The following is a 21690-nucleotide window of genomic DNA, read 5'->3' on the forward strand; positions in this document are numbered from 1 at the left end:
AATCTCTAGAATCCATAGTAAAACACAGGGCACCAGGCTGTGGAGATGGTTGAGTGGATAAAATACTTGCTATAAAATCAAGAGGAACTGAGTTCAAATCCCCAGCACCATGTAAAAGCCAGGTGTGCTCACAAGTGTCTATGACCCCAGCATTGGCGGGCTGAACAGTGGGTCTCTGGAACTTGGTTAGCTGATCTCCCTGAAATGGCAAGTTTCTTGTTCAATGAGAGACATTGTGTCCAAAAAAAATAGTGATAGATGAATATATTTGACGTAGTCTCCTGACTTCCGAAGGTACATGGGCCATATACATGCATGTGTATATATACACACCATACAAACAAAATTTTTTAAAAAAGAGATGAATTTCTAATAAAATATAGAAAACAACAACAGCACAGGACAGCAGTGTGCTTTAAATCTCCGAGTTAGAAGGGGAGAGACAGGAGACGGGCATTCCTCTCTGGCATTCGGCATAGCCTATTTGGTGACCTTCAAGCCAGTGAGAGACTCTGAATCAAGGAAAAGGTAAGAACACGTGAGGAATGACATCTGATGGAGCTGACTTCTGACCTCCACATGCATGCATGCATGTGCACCTGTATGAACATACATACTCACCAAAAAGGAAGAGAAAGAAAAGAGAAAGGAAGGGAAGAAGGAAAGGGAAGGATGAAGAGAAGGGAGGGAAAAATAAAAAACAGCCAACAGGATGCATTGTGCAATGAGTCAAAACAGAGACATGATGAGTGGGGGGGACAGGCACGTGTGTGTGTGTGTGAGTGTGAGTGTGTGTATGTGTGTGAGTGTATGTATGTGTGTGTATGTGTTTGTGTATGTGTATGTATGTGTGAGTGTGTGAGTGTGTGTGTGTGTGTGTGAGTGTGTGTGTGTGTGTGTGGTGAGTGTGTGTATGTGTGTGAGTGTGTGTGAGTGTATGTGTGAGTGTGTGTGTAGTGTGTGTTTGTGTGTATGTGTGTATGTGTGTGTGAGTGTGTGTGTGTGAGTGTGTGTGTGTGTGTGTGTGTGTGTGAGTGTGTGTATGTGTGTGTGTGAGTGTGTGTATGTGTGTGCATGTGTGTGTGTGAATGTGTGTGTATGTGTGTAAGAGTGTGTGTGTGTGTGTATGTGTATATGTGTGTGTGTGTGTGTATGTGTGTGTGTGTGTGTGAGTGTGTGTGTGAGTGTGTGTGAATGTGTGTGTATGTGTGTGTGTGAGTGTGTGTGTGTGTATGTGTGTGTGGGTGAATGTTTGTGTATGTGTGTGTGTGAGTGTATGTGTGTGTGGCAGCTCACCAAATAGCACTGTGGCTGATAACAGAGCCCAGCCTTGGCCCACTCCAGGGCCCTAGCCCACAGTAGCGCATACTGAGGCCCTGCAGCCTTTGGTTGCTCTCCAGGCCTGCTAAGATCCTCTCAAGTTCTTCATTTCCAAACCTGAAAAGAAACAATAGAACAAAGAACATGGCTTTTAAACTATATTGTAAGCTAAGGGAGCCCTGCGGGCGGTCATGGCAGACCTGTGAAGACTGACTTTATCAACCTGGATCAGACATCAAGAAGCCTGATGTCGGGCAGTTCATTTCTAGCACATTTAAATGCAGGATAATTTGGAAAAAAGTTTTCTAGATAATACAATTCCCAGCACACAAGAGAGCATAGTACATCATAATTCAGCTCAGGGTACATGTCATTTCTTCCAAGAAGATGGGTTCTAGAGACAGACTACTTGTGCCAGCTTAAGGGTATAGGGACAGCAAAGGTCATCTGGGCTATTAGCGACTGCTGGTCTGGTTATGAGAGCTTGGGGAAGTCTTTGGCTATAAGGACAATGTAAAGGTCATTAGACTATTAGGTCCTGGTTGTGGGAGATCGGGAGCCCCTGGCTGTAAAGGTCATTTAAATTACTAGCCACTCCTGGCTGGAGGAGCTTGCTATGGCCTGACCCAACAGATAACACAGATCACTAGGCTGTAAATCACCTCCAATTCCCAGATTCCTGGTTGATAGAGGAGGTTTTACATTTTTCCTATTGGAAAGGCAATTCTGTGTGCTTAATGCTCCTGGTCTCTCTGAAGACCTGTGGGCACAAGGACCTTTGTGCTGTGCTCCCAACAATGGCTGCAAAGTCTTTCTCAGGCCACTAGAACTGTTTCTATTGACCCCAGTTTGAGTTTCTAGGGCCAAGGGTGACTAATGGATAGTGCAGGGTTGACCCTGAAGAGAAAGTGATTTCGTAAGGAGGGAAGGAGTTCTGAAGTCAAATTCCAGCGCAAAGGCAGTAAGAGATGGTTTCAAACATCCTTTCAATAGAGAACAGACTCAGAACAAGGAGGTAGAACAGAGATAGGCATGAGGAGCCGGGTGTGATGACGTAACTGGCCGTGGTAGGCGGAGTCTAGGAAACCCCGGCTGCCGTGGTACTTGGTAAGAAAGTTCAGCCTCTCAACCCTCCTGCTATAACTGGGCTCCCTCACTGCATGACACTTAGTTTGCAAAATGACACAAGCACAGTCCGCAGTCCTTGGATAGGACTGGTTACACGTACCTGTCAGAGAACAGAAATTGAGGGAGCGAAGTTAGTGTCTGCAAGGAATCTGGAATGTTGGGGTTTGAACTTTGGGATATTAGAGGTGGGTTGACAGACTGATAGTGTTTTGAGTCAGAATCTTGCTATTGAGTCAGGCTGGATTTGAACTGGAGGAACCCTTCCTGTTTGAACCTTCCGCATGCCAGGATGACAGGCATGTAACATCACACTGAAGATCATACATGAGGGAGACATAACTTCAACTTTTTTATGATATCATTGACAGGCGATTGTTGGGCTGGGGCCGAGGCTGGACATGAGAGTTGGCTGGCTAAGGTGTTCGTTTGTTTGTATGGTAGTTGGTGTGCTTGTTTGCCTTTTGTTTTGTCAGTGTGACACAAATTTGTATCATCCCGATTGAGAAAATGCCTCTATCCAATTGGCCTATAGGCAAGTCTGTGAGAGTATTTTCCTGACTAAGGCTGGGTTTGGGAGGATCCAGCTGACTGTAAGCGGTACTATCCATGGGCAAGTGGTTCTAGGTTGCATAAAAGTAAGCCGGGTGAGGAGGGGTGCTGTATTCTTTTAATCCCAGCACTCGGGAGGCAGAGGCAGGTGGATCTCTGAGGTTTGGACCTTCTGTTCTACTTACGAAGTTTCAGGTCAGCTGAGGGTAAACAGGGAGACCCTGTCTCAAACAAAACAAAACAACAACCTCAACTACAACCACAAGCGAGTTGAGCAAGCCAGGAGAACAAGCCAGCTCCCAGGCGGGCCCTCCCACATCAGTCATTGGTCAAAAAAGTGCACCTGCGGGCCAATCCTAACGAGAAGTTATCTCCAGATTCTTCCTGAAGGATTTCTAGTGTGGGTCAAGTTGACAAAACCTACATAATACCTTTATTGGTGTCTCTTGGCACCTAGGACTGTGTCGTGCATAAATTCACTGTACTGGCTGGTTTTACGTCAACTTGATACAAGTTAGAGTCAGAGAGAAGGAGCCTCAGCTGAGAAAATTCTTCCATAGATGTGGCTGGAGGAGCTGGGCAGTGGGGTAGTGCATGCCTTTGATCCCAGCCCTCAGGAGGCAGAGGCAGGTGGATCTGAGTTTGAGGCCAGAGTGGTCTATAGAGCAAGTTCCAGGACAGCCAGGGATACATGGAGAAACCCTGTCTTAAAAAAAAAAAGGGGGGGCTGGGATTTAGCTCAGTGGTAGAGCGCCTTACCTAGGAAGGCATAAGGCCCTGGGTTCGGTCCCCAGCTCAAAAAAAAAGAACCAAAAAAAAAAAAAAAAAAAAAAGAAAGAAAGAATAGGGTAGGGCATTTTCTTAATTAGTGATTGATTGGGGGTGTGTATGCGGGAACTGGGGGAGGGCTGCACTCATTGTGAGTGGTTCCATCCCCGGGCTGGTGGTGCTGGGTTCTACAGGAAAACAGGCTTATTAGTCAATGTGAAGCAATCCATACGCAGCACTCCTCTGCACCAGCTCCTGCCTCTGGGTTCCTTCCCTGCCGAGTTCCTGTCCTGTCCTTTGGTGACATGTAAGAATAAGCCAGCCTATGACGCCAATGGTCTCTGCAGACCCTGGCAGGTGGAGTTCTGCAGGGATAATGTTTTGTACACTACGTCAAGTTTACCCTGTGGTATTTGAATGCTGATTTCTCTGCCTTGTTTCAAACCAGGCAAGGGGATTGTCATGCCAATAGCAAGAATCTCCTGTCTCAAGTTTGTGTAACCAGTTCTTACCGTTTATTCTCTGCCTTGTCAATAAATACTGATCACCCAACGCTGAGCAGAAGAGAGACTAGGGCAGGACGTCTGCCAGCAGAGGAAGGAGAGAAGGAGAGGGGGAGAGGCAGATCAACAGCAGGATGGAGGAATTGGAGCCATGAAGATAGGGTGTGAAGAGCTGAATCAACGATAATATCCAAGTATTATGGGATGGAGCTGGGAGGAAGCCAGGTCAGCATAGGAGGCAAAGGTAGATCATTTAACTGCTCAGCTATTGAGGTCCAGCTTTGAAGAAATCTTATTTCCTTGGAGTTATTCTTATATTAAGAATATATTCTTAATATTAATATTCTTAATATTAATTCTTATGTTAAGAATAACTCATTTACAATTTTTAAAATTTATCTTTTTAAAAATAAACTACCGCCCAGCTCCTACAGATGAATTTTAGGGAGGAATTTTCTCAATTGAGACTCCTTCTCTCTAATGGCTCTAACTTGTATCAAGGTGACGTAAAGCCAGCCGGTACAGTGAATTTTTGCAAACACAGTGTTGTAGCACTAGAAACCCTAACTAAGACACTCACCTTCAACAAACATTTGTTGAAAGAACCAATGGGAACATGAACATTGACTTGGGCACAGGAGGAAAGCTAGAGGGACAAAGAACCTGGGTGTGGTCCTCTGTTGGGGACAGCATACCATGACAGGGACTGCCAGCTGCAGGCTGGGATAAAGACATCTCAGAAGCAGCTGCTCCTTATAAAAAAAAAAGGGGGGGTGGCATCTGGGACCCTGAGAAGCAGGAGTCACATCCCTCCAGGGGACCCGCCATCTGAAATAAGGGACTGACTGCAGTAGGTCAGGATGGAGACATCTCAGAAGCCCATGGCAGCTCTTTGTAAAAAACAGTTGTTCCCACTTCTCCTCCTAACCTTAGCCCTGGACTGTATAGATTTCACTTGTGCGTGACTGCTTTTCAGTTGGCCTTGGTATGCATAATTATTCTATTATATCTGACTTTCCTACTTCTTTCTCCTTCTGCTCTGGTGAATTTTGTGAAACTAGATGTTCCTTGATGTAATGATTCTTAAACAATTGGAAGTTGAGGCACAGGGGCATAGCACAGCACAGCCCTAATGGCCCAGGTGCATGCTGTGTTCTCATCTTGGAAACAATGTAATAACTGCACAATAGTAGTTCCGGATGAATGCTTGACTTGCAAAGAATTAGAGCCAACATTGGGACCCCAAGGAAGGAAAAAGTTATTGAGGTTATGAAATACGTTTTGCACAACATTTGAGAGTGGTTCCTGGATAAGGAAGTATAGAATGCACAAAATCTTACACTAGTAGAACTAAGTCAAAATACTCTGAGGAGTCATTGTGTGCAATGTAAAGGAACAGAAAGCTATTGGAGCTGCTGAATTAAGGGTTAATTTGATTCTTTCTGGCCACTGCCTGGCAGCTTTGCCCATGTCGTTTATCATTAGAGCTTCACAGGAAAATGCAAGTAGCTGATCTTGGAGTTCTAAAGTACAATAAGTTAAAAGTTAAAGTTTAAATAATGATAAGTTTGCAATTATTATTATTTTGGCCACAGGCCTGGGAAGGGGAAGCTTGAAACTTTGGGGAACAACTGTAATTCTTGATTCTTTGTGGGATGTGGTTATTCTTTTGAATTTGATTTGGCAATGATTATACAATGTCTTTTTTCTACATGCTTTTGGATATTTTGCAAGAGAAAGGCTAGGGAGCAAGTGAGGGAGCAAGTGTGAGCATGTGTGAGCATGTAAAGAACAAGTGGAAAGTGAGGTGTACATGAGTGTGTGTGTGTGTGTGTGTGTGTGTGTGTAAGAGAGAGAGAGAGAGAGAGAGAGGGAGAGAGAGAGAGAGAGAGTGAGAGAGAGAGAGAAACTTTAAGCCTTGAAAAATTGCCTGTCAGTTTGTACCCAAAAAGTAGTCTGTGTATACTTATTATGCGCCTTCCAGATATCCCTGCTTTCAGTTGAGAACTCCGATCCTGTGTCAAGGCTGAACCCCAACAGTCCTCCTTTCCCCCTCCCTCCTCTGGCTGTCACCATCTAGGACCCAGTCTGCAGAGCTCCACTGTCAGCCTTACTTGCAGTAGTCGAGGACCAGGAAACGCAAACTGCTGAATTGCAGAGCTTTCCCAAGTCGTCCCAGAGACCACAGATCCATCTTGCAATCAACAATTTCCAACGTAGTCATGGGGCAAGTGGTGTACCCCTTTTGCTCCAGAAACAAAGCCTGGAAGATTAAGAAACTCTTCTGTCAGGGCTACCAGTGTGCTCTGAGTTCTCATATATTCCCAAGTCAAGCCTATCAGTGACCTCAACATTTTTGCTGCCAAGATGATTTTCTACAAGGAAACATAGAATGAAAATAAAGTTTTCCTTTTCTAAAACAATGTTTCATTGAATAATCATGAGAACCATGAAGCTCTGTGATGAGATATAGTGCAGGTGCTGTGTGCAGGTGTTGTGTGCAGGTGCTGTGTGCAGGTGCTGTGTACAGCAGGTGTTGTGTGTAGGTGCTGTGTGCAGGTGCTGTGTGCAGGTGCTGTGTACAGCAGGTGTTGTGGGCTGAATGGTGCTCCCCAACTTATATGTTGAGGTGCTAACCCCAGACATCTCAGAAGGCTCAGGCTATAGCTCAGAAGGCTGGATTATGGAGTCAGGTGCCTCTGTTGTGATGAGATCTTGGGATGAGACCCAACTTGATACAACTAGTGTCCTTACAAGCCAAGGACCATGTGAAGACACAGGAAGAAAACATCAACCTTGCTGACGTCTTGAGTTTAGGATTCAGCCTCCAGGATAATTGGTTACTTCAGCTACACAGGCCATGATGCCAACAGCCTCTGAAGACGATGGCACATGTTGGGTTTTTTAAAAATGATAATTATGTGAGGGAGAGAGGTGTGCCTGCTGAGGGGGTCAGAGGAGCTGATTCTCCCTTTTCATTTTTTACATAGGTTCTGGAGGCGGAACTCAGGCTTTGTATAGCAAGTGCCTTTACTCCACTGAGCCATCATCCAGCCCTGGATTTGTCCAAAAAAAAAAAATTCTTTTAATTAGTGTGTTCAGTGGAGTTGGTTCACCACCAACCTCCCCCCCCCCATATCCCCTTTCATTTTCAAGATAGGATTTCTCTGTGTAACAGTCCTGGTATTTATTCTGTAGACCAGGCTAGCCTCAAACTCACAGAGATCTGGCTTCCTTTGCCTTTTAAAGGCAGGCACCATGCCCAGTTCCTGTTCTCCTTTATGTAGGTTTTAGGGAGTGAGTTCAGGCCATCAAGCTTAAGTAACAAACTTTTTACCTGCTGAACCAGCTCACTGGCCCTGAAATAGTGATTGCTGCCTTTTTTTTTAAAGTAATTTTTAAAATTGTATTTTTTACTTTATTTGCATTGGTGTTTTGCTTGTGTATATATATGTCTGTGTGAGTGTGTCAGATATTGGAGTTACAGATGGTTGTGAGCCATCACGGGTTGCTGGCATTCGAACTCGGGTCCTTTGGAAGAACAGTCAGTGCTCTCAACCCCTGAGCTAGCTCTCCAGCCCCTGAGATAGTGATCTATTTTTTTTCCAGACTTCATTCACTTTTTCTTGTGTCAAAACCCTTATGTGATGGCCATAGCTGGAGCCTGGGTCCTCTGAGCAGACTCTGGTGTGGGTTTTCAGAAGGTGGTTAGTGAATTACTGATGAGGAGACTGGGTGAACCCCAGAGGTCAGGGGTCAGGTCTTGGCGATAGCATCAAAGGTGGCCTTGGCAAAGTTGCCCGGGGTGGCAGTGCAGCCCCTGGCTGAAGTGTAGCAGTCAGCTATACCGGCCATCATCAGTAGCTTCTTGGGCACAGGAGAGGAGACAATGCCAGTGCCTCTGGGGCCAGGGATGAGACGCACCAACACAGAGCTACAGTGGCCTGTCACCTTGCATGGAACAGTGTGGGGCTTGCCAATCTTGTTCTTCCAGTAGCCTCTCCACAGGATGGAAAGCTTGGCCAAGGTGGCTCCTCTGGTCACGGTGGCTACCTTCTTGAAGCACTTAACACCAAGTCTAACATGACCGATCACTGTAGTCCCCAATAGCAACAAAAGCCTTGAATTTGGTCCTCCAACCAGCCCGAGTAGGCTTCTGCACTGGCATGATTTAGAACCTCATCCTTAAGGGATGAGCCCAGAGGGAAAAAATCAACAATCTGAGATTCCTTAAAGGTCAGGGAGAACAGTAGATCTCCTCCAGGGACTTGATCCTTAGGTCCTTAACCAATCAGCTCAGCTTGATGAAGGGGGATCCATTCCTTCTCTTTGGCTTTACCTCTAGGAGCCTCCAGCTTCCATCACAGCCAGGGCCTGGGCCACAACCACAACCATGACTATAGGCCCTAAGACTTCTGCTGAATCCTCTGGGAAGCCAGTGGCTTCTAGGTCCTCCAGGTCCTCCCACTGCATCATCTGCCATTTGGTGCTTTGGGGAGGGGGAGGAGGAGGAGGAGGAGGAGGAGGAGGAGGAGGAGGAGGAGGAGGAGGAGGAGGAGGAGGAGGAGGAGGAGTTGGGGGGGAGAAGGAAGAGGAGGGGAAGTGATCATCATTGAAGGGATTCAGGGCAGGAACCTGGAGGTGCCGCTCTCTGGCTTACTTCTCCTGGCTTGCTCAGCTTGCTTTCTTAGAGAATCCAGAACCACTAGCCTATGGATGGCACCACCCACAGTGGGCTGAACTCTCCCCATCAATCACTGTCTAAGAAAATGTTTTACAGGCCTGCTTACAGCCCAATCTCATGAAGGCATTTCCCTAGTTGAGGCTCTCCCCTTTCAGATGACTCTAGCCTGTGCCAAGTTGCCACAGAACTAGCCAGCATACCGTTATAGTGGCAGTGAGGAGGTAGCTAAGAGTTCCAGAGAGCCACCATGAGCTATGGTCCTGACACCCAAAGCTCAGAGCTATGCTCATAACAGGTGTCTGTGAAACTTCAAAGAGCACCTCAGGGGAAAGGAGACAAGGAGCTAAGACTACAAAAGGTGATCGTAGGGATGGTAGAGGAGCCAAGACTAGAAAGGAAGAAGCTGGAAGAAGCCAAGACAGAAGCAAGAGTCTGAGGGAGCAGAGGCTTGAAGAGTTCAGAGTCCAGATGTTGGAGTGTAGGGCTGTAACTGGTGATGTACTTTGAGCCCAGAACAAGAGTCATCACTATTAGCATCTAGAAAAGTAAACCCCTGGTTTGGAAAGTTGACGCCATAAAGCCCCTAGTTCTCAAGGCTTAGAGATATAAACCTCCATATTTGGAGGCCCTAGCCAGGTGCAGAGGCTCACACCTTTAGTACCAGCACTTGGGAGGCAGAGGGGTAGACCCTTTTGAGTTTGAGGCCAGCCTGGTCTACATAGTGAGTTCCGGGACAGATCTTATCTCAAAGAGAAGGATGGGGAGAGGGAGAAAAAGGAGAGGGAGAGGGAAAGAGAATGAACTTTGGAGTCAAGAGAAACTGTACTGTAGTCTTCCAAAGTAGTTGTCGTGTGGACTCCTCCCACAGCGTGGGAAGCTCAGTTGCTTCATGTCCTTCTTGACATTCAGCAATGAGATTCTATTTCACCGTTTCTGAAGCCGCTCGATGGTAGCTGTTTGTGTTTTCCTTCTGCATTTCCTCCAGCTTCATTGCCGCTGAGACCTCTTCCTGGCCACCAGTTTTCTCCTCACATCCTCCTCATTGCAGGGAAATGAACAATATCTTCTTTTCTAAAGGCTGTGTTGCATTAAATAATAAAAAAAAGACAAATCTCCCCACTATCCTCTCTCTGTCTCTGTCTGTCTGTCTGTCTGTCTGTCTCTCTCTCTCTCACTTCTCTTTTTCTCTGTGTGTTTTGTTTTGTTGAGACAGGATCTCACCATGTAGCCCTACGTGGCCTGGAACTTGCTGGAACTTGCTATGTAGACCAGTCCGACCTAGAACTCACAGAAATCCACCTGCCTCTGCCTCTCAAGTCCTAGGACTAAAGGCATGCAACTTAGTTTCTTAGCCATGTTTCTAAGTTTCTCAACTGCCTTCTATTTAATTAAATAGTCCAGGGGCTGGAGAGATGGCTCAGTGGTTAAGAGCACTGACTGCTCTTCCAGAGGTCCTGAGTTCAAATCCCAGTAACCACATGGTGGCTCACAACCATCTGTAATGGGATCTGATGCCCTCCTCTGATGTATCTTAAGTCAGCTACAGTGTACTCACATACATAAAATAACATAAAATAAAATAATTAAATAGTCTAGGGAGCTCCCCCATCTCTGTTCTACCTCAGATCATGTGTGAATGCATGTGCATGCATGTGTACACGTATGTTTAGCTTACCTGGTTCTCAGTGAGAGAGTTGGTCTGAATTATCTGATTGTCTTTTTCAGAAGTGAAGTTTCTATTTCTAATAAGAGAAGTTTGATTTTAAAAAATGGCCAATCCATAACTGGATATGTAATAGGATGACAGAATTGTTGAACATGGGCGGTTCTTGACAACATAATATGAATGTATGACTTACATATGCCGACTACCTGCATGCGTATGTCTGAAGGCATTAGTGTATGCATGGTGGACACACGTCCACCTTAGGCAGGCACCACTTTTGGGCAGTGGGTGGGAAAAAAAAGTGATTGATGCTGTGACTATTACATCGGTCAGCACGTGCACATTCTATTCATTTAAAAGCGTATATTATGGGGCTGGAGAGACAGCAGAGTGGTTAAAAGCATTTGCTGCGGGCTGGAGAGATGGCTCAGCGGTTAAGAGCACCGACTGCTCTTCCAGAGGTCATGAGTTCAATTCCCAGCAACCACATGGTGGCTCACAACCATCTGTAATGAGATCTGATGCCCTCTTCTGGTGTGTCTGAAGACAGCTATAGTGTACTTATATTATAATAAATGAATAAATCTTAAAAAAAAAATAAAAAAAATAAAAAAGCATTTGCTGCTTTCGAAGATGACCGGAGTTCAGTTCCCAGTACCCACAATCATCTGTAACTCCAGTTCCAGTTGATTCAAAAGGGTTGCATGTGATGTACACACATGCCTGCACATGTGAAGCAGTCATACACATAGAGTTAAATAAGAAATTAAAAAACTAATTTAAAGGGGGTTAAATTACATTGTAGAAGTGGGTTTGTGGATATTGGTTTCATTCTTTTCCCCATTTAAAAAGTACATTTGAGGTCTTTCATTAAAAATAGTGTTATTTCTTAAGAAAGAAAATCTTGCAGCGTATCATGACATCAGCAACCAAACAAGCTACATCTGGGATACAGGGTGCTGTTTGTCATTTTAAGGTCTGAAGGAACATAAAACCACACTCACGAGCCTGGCAATCTCTGGGTTCGTCAGCTGAAGGCCCCAGATGCAGATCTCTTTGGCCAGCGCGTAGCTCTCATCTCGGATCGTCATAAGCAGAGGCTCCAAGGAGACAGGCAGAGTGCTTACTGCGGAGTTTCCAGCTCTCACAAGCATAAACTGGAGTGGGGGAAAACTCTAGGTGACCATCATAGAGAGATACCCACGCATCCGAGGGACACAGGCATAGATGGCCGCATGGATGTTTGAGGTCGTCACTACCTGTACATCGGTGTGGCGGTCCACTGTGGGTCACAGTTACTACCAGTCACTGCCCTCAGTTAGGTCACAGAATCACTTTAGCTGTGCCTTGCCAGCGTTTGTCTTTCTTTAAGGAAATAGAGAGGCAGGAAGAACATCAAATTGCATTTTACATAGCAAGGATAACACGGATTGTTTCATAAGGTTTTAAAAATGCCTCATCTGGGGCTGGAGAGATGACTCAGTGGTTAGGAACACTGACTTCTCTTCCAGAGGTCCTGAGTTCAAATCCCAGCAACCACATGGTGGCTCACAACCGTCTGTAATGAGATCTGATGCCCTCTTCTGGTGTGTCTGAAGACAGCTACAGTGTACTTACATATAATAAATAAATCTTTTTTAAAAATGTCTCATCTGTTGTAATTTTATGTGTCTGGGTGTTCTGCACTCCATGTGTGTAATGCTCTCAGAGGCCGGAAGAGAACATCAGCTCTCCTGGAACTGGAGTCGTAGAGGACAGTGGGCCCCCATGTGGGTGAGCCCCCATGTGGGTACCAGGAACCAATCTTGGTATGCTCTGTTCAAGCAGCAAGCATTCCTAACCACCGACCCGTCCACCCCTCCATCCCCTCACAAGGTACTTCATGTTATTCATAATCAAAACAGAGAGCCCCATCTAAGCACGCTACCAACCTATGAAGCCTCATAGCTGTGTCTAAGCCCACAGATTCATCCTGGATGGGGAATGTTAATTATAATTCTGATGATGGTTGTAATAAAACGTTTGGTGGAGGCTAATTGTAAGAATTACAGTGAAAACGACCATTTAGTGGGCTTGAAAGATGACTCAGTGGTTAGAGCAGGTTGGCTAACAATGGCCTATAACTCCGGCTCCGGGAGATCCACCACGTTCTTCTGGGCTCCAAAAGGACCTGCACTCTATGCACAGTTTCCCCCACATATAATTAAAAACTAAGATATTTTTAAATGTAATCAATAATTATTTTACCTGTCCCAAAACAATCATTTTACATCCCCAAAAGGCTGGTCGTGGGGCTGGAGCGATGGCTCGATAGTTTAAAGCGCTTGTTCCTCTTCCAGAGGACCAGGGTTTGGTTCTAGCACCCACGCCGGGTAACTCCAGTTCCAGGGTATCTTGATGCCCTCTGCTGGCACCTGCACACGTGTGGTGCACATACAGACAACCAGACACACACACACACACACACACACATACACACACACACACACACACACACACACACACACACACACACACTTTCTTTTTTTAAAGGATGGCTGTGGGAAGCTCCTCTCGGAAGCAGGGAGATGTGCGTAGGAACATTTGGTCCTAATGAGAAAAAGAAGGGACTAGAAAGCCTGGAGGCAGAGGAGGTGGGAAGAGAGGAAGGAGGGGTGCATCTTGGAGAGGCTGACGTCAGAGGAAAGAGGAGGGCTTCAAGAGATGGTGGTGCTGTGTGAGGTTCCGTGGACTCAATCCCTGACCCCCAAAACACATTCTGGCAGCTTAGGAGGGCAGGTGCGTGGGTGCAGGGAGTGCGGAAGAATGGATGGAGGAGATCCGTGGTGCCCCGCGCCAAGCTGTGAATGTCACTCAGTCAGGCAGAGCTGTGAGGCAGACAGCTTTGGGGTGGAGGTACGTGTCCAGATCTATTTCAAGGAAGGACCCAATCCCTCCCCACCACTCACCTTCCTGAGGAACTGCTCTCTGTCAATGCTGCTCTTTAGGTCCCTTTGGATGGCGGGACACATGGAGGTCCGAGACTGAATGCAATGCTTCTGGTACGTCTTCAGGAACTTCTGAAGAATGGGAACCACTGAAGGGGCAGCCCCCTTGGGCTTTTGTTTTCTTTCCTTTGCTCTCGGCATTGTTTTACCGTGTTCGATTCCACTTCCTTTCTGAAAACAGTAACTTAAGCTGAAATCCAGGACAGAATGTGCCTCACCCTCGAAATCCCAGAAAACACTGCTGTGTGCCCTTCTCTGAGAATCTTAAAGGCGGGCTGGAGAGATGGCTCAGTGGTTAAGAGCACCAGCTATTCTTTTTTTTTTTTTTTTTTTTCCCGGAGCTGGGGACCGAACCCAGGGCCTTTTGTTTGCTAGGCAAGTGCTCTACCCCTGAGCTAAATCCCCAACCCCTCCAGCTATTCTTTTAATGGTCCAGAATTCAATTCTAGCAATCACATGGTGGCTCAGAACCCTCTGTAATGGGATTTGATGCCCCCTTCTGGTGTGTCTGAAGACAGGTACAGTGTGCTCATATACATAAAATAAATAGTTCTTAAAAAAAAATCTTAAAGGCGTCACTTTAGCCTAAATGGTTCTGGTGAGTTGAATTAAAGCCATTTTAGAGACGTTTAGTTGGTCCATATTCGTTGTTTGTCTCTTTAAAAATGAGGGCAGTACTCATGGATCCAGTGATGACGAGGAGAAATAATAGTAATCCAAGGTATTATTCAGTGTATAATTCAAGTAATTCAGTGACAATGGTGATCACTTGTTTTATAGTGGTATAGTTCTCCTTACTGATTGAATTTTCACAAGACTGTACGTGCTGACGTGGTTAAGAATGTGGACTTTGATCTGGGAATAGAGTTTAGCTGTCAAGTGCTTGCCTAGCATGCATTAGGCCCTGGATTCAACACTGAAAGAAAAAAGCAGGCATTTATAATGTACAGTATATTGGTGCATTGTCTTGTGCCATCTAAGTTCCCTGGGAAGGTGGGTCTGCGAGCCCTACTCCCTTCAGAGCTAAGCATAATTGTGTCCAAGACCTTGTCTGGGGTGAGCCAGACTCCTAACTTTGGGAACAGAAGGGAAGAGAACAGCGCAGGAGTTAAAATATATGACTTTGAGGACAGCTAGAAACATACCCTCACCAACAGCCATTACTATTGTTTAGCTCACAATATAAAAATAAAATAAAAATAAAAATCTGCAGTGGGAAAGGGAAGGGCTCAGCCACGGAGGGCTCAGCCACAGGGAGCTCAGCCACAGAAGGCTCAGCCACAGAGGGCTCAGCCACAGAGGGCTCAGCCACAGAGGGCTCAGCCACAGGGAGCTCAGCCACGGAGGGCTCAGCCACAGGGAGCTCAGCCACGGAGGGCTCAGCCACGGAGGGCTCAGCCACAGGGAGCTCAGCCACGGAGGGCTCAGCCACAGGGAGCTCAGCCACGGAGGGCTCAGCCACAGAGGGCTCAGCCACAGAGGAGCTCAGCCACAGAGGGCTCAGCCACGGAGGGCTCAGCCACAGGGAGCTCAGCCACGGAGGGCTCAGCCACGGAGGGCTCAGCCACAGGGAGCTCAGCCACGGAGGGCTCAGCCACAGAGGGCTCAGCCACAGGGAGCTCAGCCACTCAGCCACAGAGGGCTCAGCCACAGAGGGCTCAGCCACAGGGAGCTCAGCCACGGAGGGCTCAGCCACAGGGAGCTCAGCCACGGAGGGCTCAGCCACGGAGGGCTCAGCCACAGGGAGCTCAGCCACGGAGGGCTCAGCCACAGGGAGCTCAGCCACGGAGGGCTCAGCCACAGGGAGCTCAGCCACGGAGGGCTCAGCCACAGAGGGCTCAGCCACAGGGAGCTCAGCCACAGAGGGCTCAGCCACGGAGGGCTCAGCCACAGGGGGCTCAGCCACAGAGGGCTCAGCCACAGGGGCTCAGCCACAGAGGGCTCAGCCACACAGAGGGCTCAGCTCAGTCATGGAGGGCTCAGCCACAGGGAGCTCAGCCACAGAGGGCTCAGCCACGGAGGGCTCAGCCACAGAGGGTTCAGCCACGGAGGGCTCAGCCACAGGGAGCTCAGCCACGGAGGGCTCAGTCACGGAGGGCTCAGCCACAGGGAGCTCAGCCACAGGGAGCTCAGCCACAGGGAGCTCAGCCACGGAGGGCTCAGCCACGGAGGGCTCAGCCACGGAGGGCTCAGCCACGGAGGGCTCAGCCACAGGGAGAATGCTTGCTCAATCAGGAACTCTAGCTGCTGCCTCAACGTCCCCAGAGGGTTTCTTTTTTTCTTTTTCTTTTTAATTTTTAAATTTTTTAAAAATTATTTTCGAGACAGAGTTTCTCTGTCCTAGAACTCGTTCTGCAGACCAGGCTGGCCTTGAACTCACAGATCCTCCCGCCTCTGCCTCAGCCCCTACTCTGTGCTTTAAAGCAGCCAGTCTACACTTGGTGTTTTGTTACAGCGGTCCAGACTGATGTCAGGTAGAGAGCGAGCCTGCGGCACTGCTCACTCTGAACATTTCCCACCAGCTGCTTCCAAGTACTTCCTGGTGGACAAGCTAGGCATGCACAGACTGCACAGACTGCAATGTTCTCCATTAAAGAAATTCGTGTTTTTTAAAATTACATTCCGTGTGTGTGTGTGTGTGTGTGTGTGTGTGTGTGTGTGTGTGTGTGTGTGTTTGTGTGTGTGTGTGTGTCCAGAAGGTCTGGAATTCTGGAATTCCTTTCTCAGGGACAAAACCAGGTCAACATCTAGCTATATGACAGGAAAGCTGCAGGCATGAGGTAATGTCTAAGGAGGGATGTCCTCTGATGCAAACAAGACCACGGGGACAACAAAGTGCAGACAAACTCTGATAAAGGGTCACAAAGACTTTTTGTTCCAGGTTTGCTAGCTAACTGCTATGTAAACAGCAATGGAGGATAAACAAGAAAACAACTGTCAATCCAGAGTCCTGTGTCTCTGGCTGGCATTACCCTCCTTTTCAGCTCCCCATGTTGCTCCGGGCTCTGTTAGCCATAGCGTGAGTGTGAGTCCCAGAATGCCACAGCGAGTGCTGTGGCGGTCAGAGGACAGTTTACAGTAGTCAGTTCTCTGTTTTTACCATGTGGTTTTGAGAATTAAAAACAGGTTTCTTGGCTTGGTGGCAAGTGCCTTCTACTGAGCCCAACAAGTAGGTTTTTGTTCTTAATTATTTTACTTAGGGGGCTGGAGCGATGGCTCGGCTGTTAAGAGCACTGACCGCTCTCTTAGAGGTCCTGAGTTCAATTCCCAGCAACCATATGCTGGCTCACAGCCGTCTGTAATAGGATGGGACGCCCTCTTCTGGTGTGTGTGAGAGCAACGATGTACTCACATACATAAAATAAATAATTCTGTAATCATTTTCTTTAAATAACTGGCCTGACAAGGTAGTGCCCACTGGTGCAGTAGTGACACGAAGGTTTATGGGAGTTACCAACTACTTTCTGCCTTGATCTAATGTCCAGTCCTTGAGGTGGAATTTATGCCTGGCACTGTTTCCAGGGTCAAGAACACATGGCCCCCAGTGGTGGGGACCCAATACTCTGCTCCATTGACATAGCCTTAAAATGACTCCTAATGATTTCCTTCCTAGTATACTCATAGATTTGATTCTGTGTCCCTGCCCCACCTCCCCCCAGCTGAGGGCCAAACCCAGGGCTTTGCACTTGCTGGGCAAGCGCTCTACCACTGAGCTAAATCCCCAACCATAAATTTGAATACTTAAAGGACACCACCCTCCTCCCTCCACACCCCCCAGGAGCCTTCCATGCTGCCCCACCTCCAGGGAGGCTGGGATTCCACCACGCTCCCTTGGGTAGAGCTGCTCTGACTGTTACCACCTCCCATTTCTAAGGTGACAGACACTCTACAGAGGGAGAATAACAGTATTAAGCCTGCCCTCCCCCCAGGACCTATAACTTATTTAGCCGTAAGTTCTCAGCTCCATCAACAGTGTCAGGCATGCTCTACCTCATCGAGAGGACGAGAGGACGTTAGGTCCAATCAGAAAGAGGCGGGTAGCTCCTGTCACCTGTGTCACCTTTGCATTGTTCAGTCCTGCAGAGAAGCTGCTTCTTAAAGTAGAAGACAAGTGACACAGAGACCCAAAAAAAGACCACAGAGCGGTCAAAGTGTGGAGATTACAAGAAAACAGAATGCTGGTCACTAAATGGGTTATACATATCATGCCCTTTCTCCCAAAGTCGGGGCAAACAGATCCTAAGAGGATGACTTCATGGAGACCTTGCTCTCCAGAGACAGCAGAGTGGGTGCACATATGAATTCACAGTGACTGTGACAACGTGCATACGAGTTCTGTAAGCTCAACCCAGGCAAAATCACCGCATGAAAGCGGGGACTGGCACTAGAAAGTCCGTCCGTAGCTGAGGAGTGTACACTGGCACGTCATAGTCGCTGGGAGACGGAGGTCTACCGCACTCCAAGGCAAGTCTCAATCCTGAGAGCTGGGCAACAGAAACTGGACTCAATGGGGAGAGAAAAAAGAAGAAAACTCAAAATCAGGTTGGGGTTGGTGAACGGGGAGAGGATTTGGGGGGGAGGATTTGGGGGAAGGGAAGGAAGGAGAAGGGGAGGTGAAGGTGGGGAGGAGTTGGGGGAAGTGAGGGTAGGGAGAGGAGAGGTGAGTGGAGGAGGAGTGGGGGGAGGGAGGGTGGGGAGGGTGGGGTGAATATGATGAAAGAATATTGCATGAAATTCTTAAGGAATTAAAAATATTATTTAATGAGAGAAAAAGGGGAAGGGAGGGAGAGGAGAGGGAGAGAGACAGACAGACGGGCAGGCAATGTGTGGAGATCAGGCGGCAACCCACTGCATTCTCTGCATCTATGATTTGTTCTGGAGATCCACCTCACGTTGGTTGTTAGGCTGCCATGTCAAATGGCGCCGAGACATCTCGCTGGTTCAAGACAATCTGTATTTTGCCACAGCATTTTTTCTGAGGTCCTTTCTGCAGGCATTTGGGGCCGGGTGCTCCAAAGTACCTCTCGATTAATCACGAGTGAACAGTCGCTGAGTCTCAGGGGTGAGCCTTACCTGCGTGCCTAGGCTTTATCATCTCATCTGGAGACTGCCCCTCCCTCTGGAAACGGGACCGAGGACACAGTCAGAGGAGGTGAGAGTCAGAGCTCGAGGGGGCACAGAGAATCCCAGTTACCTTGGAGGCAGGGAAGCGCAGAGCAGGTCCTAGGGGTGTGGGTGGAGTGGGGAGGGAGGGCAGTGTCCTCGCACGGGACCTTTGAAGTCCCGACTACCCCAGGCTACCCCACAGGTGCAGGTGCTGAGTACTGTCCAAGTTTTGCAGCCCTGCTTCCCGCGTCAGCTGTCGCCATAGAGACGGAAGCTTGAGCTTGCGACAGAGGCTGAATGTGAAGACGGAAGTAAGAATCTCGCCGTAGGCAATGGCTTTGGCGTTAAGACCTTCCAGGCAGTAGGAAAGGGGAAGGCCTGGGGGGATAGACGTTCCCACCCTGAGGCGTGTGGCAGGCCACCTTATCTCGCAAAGACAATTTCGAGTGTGATGGGGGCGGGGGCAAACCTGGAGGGGATAATACTCGCCTTCATCCTGGCAGGCCAGTCCGGATGGAGCTAGAGAACTTCTCAGTCAGTGGTCAGGGACAGAGATGAGACTGGAGGAGGACTCTGTGGAGCTGTTGGATTTAAAGAGGGAGGGAGGAGCGCTGGAGCCAGAAAATGTGAGTGGCTTCCAGAAGCTGGAAGAGTAGAAATGGATTCTCCTCAGAGTTCCATAAAAAACAAACAAACAAACAAACAAACAAAAACAAAACCGCAGCCTTGTGGAACCTGCTTTGATTTTAGTTCAGTGAGACCTCGTGGGACTTCTTACCTTTAGAGCTATAATATAATGCACATCCTCCCTCTCTCCTTCCTTCCTTCCCTTCCCCCCTCCTTGCCTCCTTCTCTCCCTCTTCCTTTCCTTCTCTCTTCACGCCCTCCTCTCCCCCCTCATATGTGCTAATACATGTACATACTCCTGTATGGGTGCTTATGGAGATCAGAGATCCACTACCGGTGTCCTCAGTCACCTCCATGTTATTTGTTCATTTATTTATTTGGGACAAGGTCTCTCACTCAACCTGGAGCTCACCAGTTTGGCTAGAACAGCAGCACACGCCCCCCAGCCGGCCCCGCCACCAAGCCCCTCACCCCACCCCCCCCCCTCAATCTACTTCCCCAGTGCTGGGATTGCAGACCCCATGGCTTGGCATTGGGCTTTTTATGTGAGAGCCAGGTATCTGAACTCAGGGCCTTATATTTGCTCCTACGCCGCACCGCGGTGGGCTTTCAGGGGAGCGTCCGTGCTTCTGTAAGCAACCTTTCACTCACACTGATAGAAGGAACCTTAGTAACTGCATTGGGTCACCAGACTAGACTTTGGTGGTGTTACCTTGGTCTGCTGCTGGTTCCCTATCTGGGCTGAGAAAATCGAGTCACATGACATTCCACACCTCGGCTCCTACTCCTGGAAGTAATTGAAAAGTGTTAGCATCAGTAAGACATTGACTGCTTAGACGTTTGGTAGTGAGATACTCAGATGTTGTTTTGGTGTCTCCTGGTACAACGGCAGGATTTTTTTCTTGCCCCGCCCTGCTATCGTTAACAGGGGAGGGGGGTGAGCAGGGGGATCATTGTTTCCTCCTCTGATGTGGACAGGAGGGGCCTCTGATGTGGGCTCTCTGATGGAAAGGAAAGTCAAGCCAGGGAAGCTGCAGGGGAAACAAAAACAGTAGCTGAACAAAATCGCCCGTGTGTGTGTGTGTGTGTGTGTGTGTGTGTGTGTGTGTGTGTGTGTGTTGGTGCTTGCATTTGAGTGCAGAGGCCCACTGGGACCAGACGCATCAGACCCCCCTCCCCTGGATCTGGAGTTATATAGAAGTTGCTGTGAGCTGGCTAGTGTGGGTGGTGCTGGAACCCATGCCCTCTGCAAAAGCACTCTTCACTGTCGACCCATCCCTCCAGCCCCATTTCTTGATAGAGTCTGGAGTACAGCATCAAAGCTGGAAGAGCAGCAGATGGTGGCCCGCAGGGGTCACCAGAGCAGTCAGAGAGTCACTTTGGACAGCGTTTCCTGAGTGTTCCCATTTCTAGCCTTATTTGCATAACCACATTCAGCCACTCAGTGTCCAGCTGACACCCTGTAATTCAGATGCTCTGGGGCTGTGGGATGTGATGAGAGCTGGGCCCAGGAGGAAGAGAAAGAAGACAGGGGACACAGACTCTCCCTGCACCCAAGTTCACTGGAGCCAGCCCCTGAGCCTCAATGTCACAGCTGCAGACAGGAAATGTGACGGCATATGCTTCTCACATTCTAGATCTGTCAGAGACAGGAGGCCTGCCAGCCCAACGGTCCTGCGGGTGACCTGCTTTCTGCAGACTTGCCCTGCAAGGACCTCTCTCTGTTGACACCCCAAGCCCCTCTGAGAGCTTCCTACAGCTGTGACACTTCTCAGAGTAGGAATGGTGGCAATTGGCTAGCATCCCACTGCTACCAAGGGTTCAAATTGGACACATTCAAACTGTCAGTTTCCACATGACAGTCCGTTTAAAGCTAATTAATTCCAAATGAGCTGCAAAGCACCCTGCTTGAACGGTCTTCACTCTTCCCACTCCACTCTTGGAAGGATTCTGGGTGACAAGATCCTGGCTGGAGACAATAGACAGCCTCCTGCCGACTGCTTTGCATACAGAGGTACAATTGGCGCTGTAGGCCATGGTCTCTTGGTCTCAACAATGGCCAGTCAGAAAAGAAGATTTTTTGCAAAAAATGCTACGCCTAAGTCTCAGGACCACAAGCCTTCTGTCTCACTGTGTAACGTAGGGATGGCTGTGTGCCCCTGAGGTGCACTTCCCAAGGGATGCGATTTCCACAGTGGGGTAGGCATCGTAGGGCGATTGGCTTCCTGAATAACACTGAGGTATTGCAGAAGGGGAGAGGGAGGGCAAAGGGCTGGGAGTAAACAGCTATCTGTGCCTGCCCCAGGGAGCCATGTTTTTCATACAAAGGTGTTTAATAGAGTGTTATTTGTA

At 48.2% G+C, this 21690-nt stretch overlaps 1 protein-coding gene across 1 annotated transcript in view; it reads right to left on the reverse strand.

The window, feature by feature from the left end:
• The window catches only part of LOC116908247, a 35669-nt gene extending 16705 nt beyond the window's left edge, over nt 1-18964 (reverse strand). The window contains exons 1-5 of the mRNA XM_032911503.1: nt 18800-18964; nt 13567-13776; nt 11623-11775; nt 6383-6531; nt 1297-1437 (exon numbers count right to left, since the gene is read on the reverse strand). Coding sequence (XP_032767394.1) covers nt 1297-1437; nt 6383-6531; nt 11623-11775; nt 13567-13746 — 623 coding nt within the window. The 5' untranslated portion in view covers nt 13747-13776; nt 18800-18964. The remainder of the gene's footprint in view (nt 1-1296; nt 1438-6382; nt 6532-11622; nt 11776-13566; nt 13777-18799) is intronic.
• Between the last annotated feature and the right edge of the window lie 2726 nt (nt 18965-21690).

This window comes from Rattus rattus, chromosome 8, assembly GCF_011064425.1.
Source record: "Rattus rattus isolate New Zealand chromosome 8, Rrattus_CSIRO_v1, whole genome shotgun sequence".
NCBI classification, from domain to species: domain Eukaryota; kingdom Metazoa; phylum Chordata; class Mammalia; order Rodentia; family Muridae; genus Rattus; species Rattus rattus.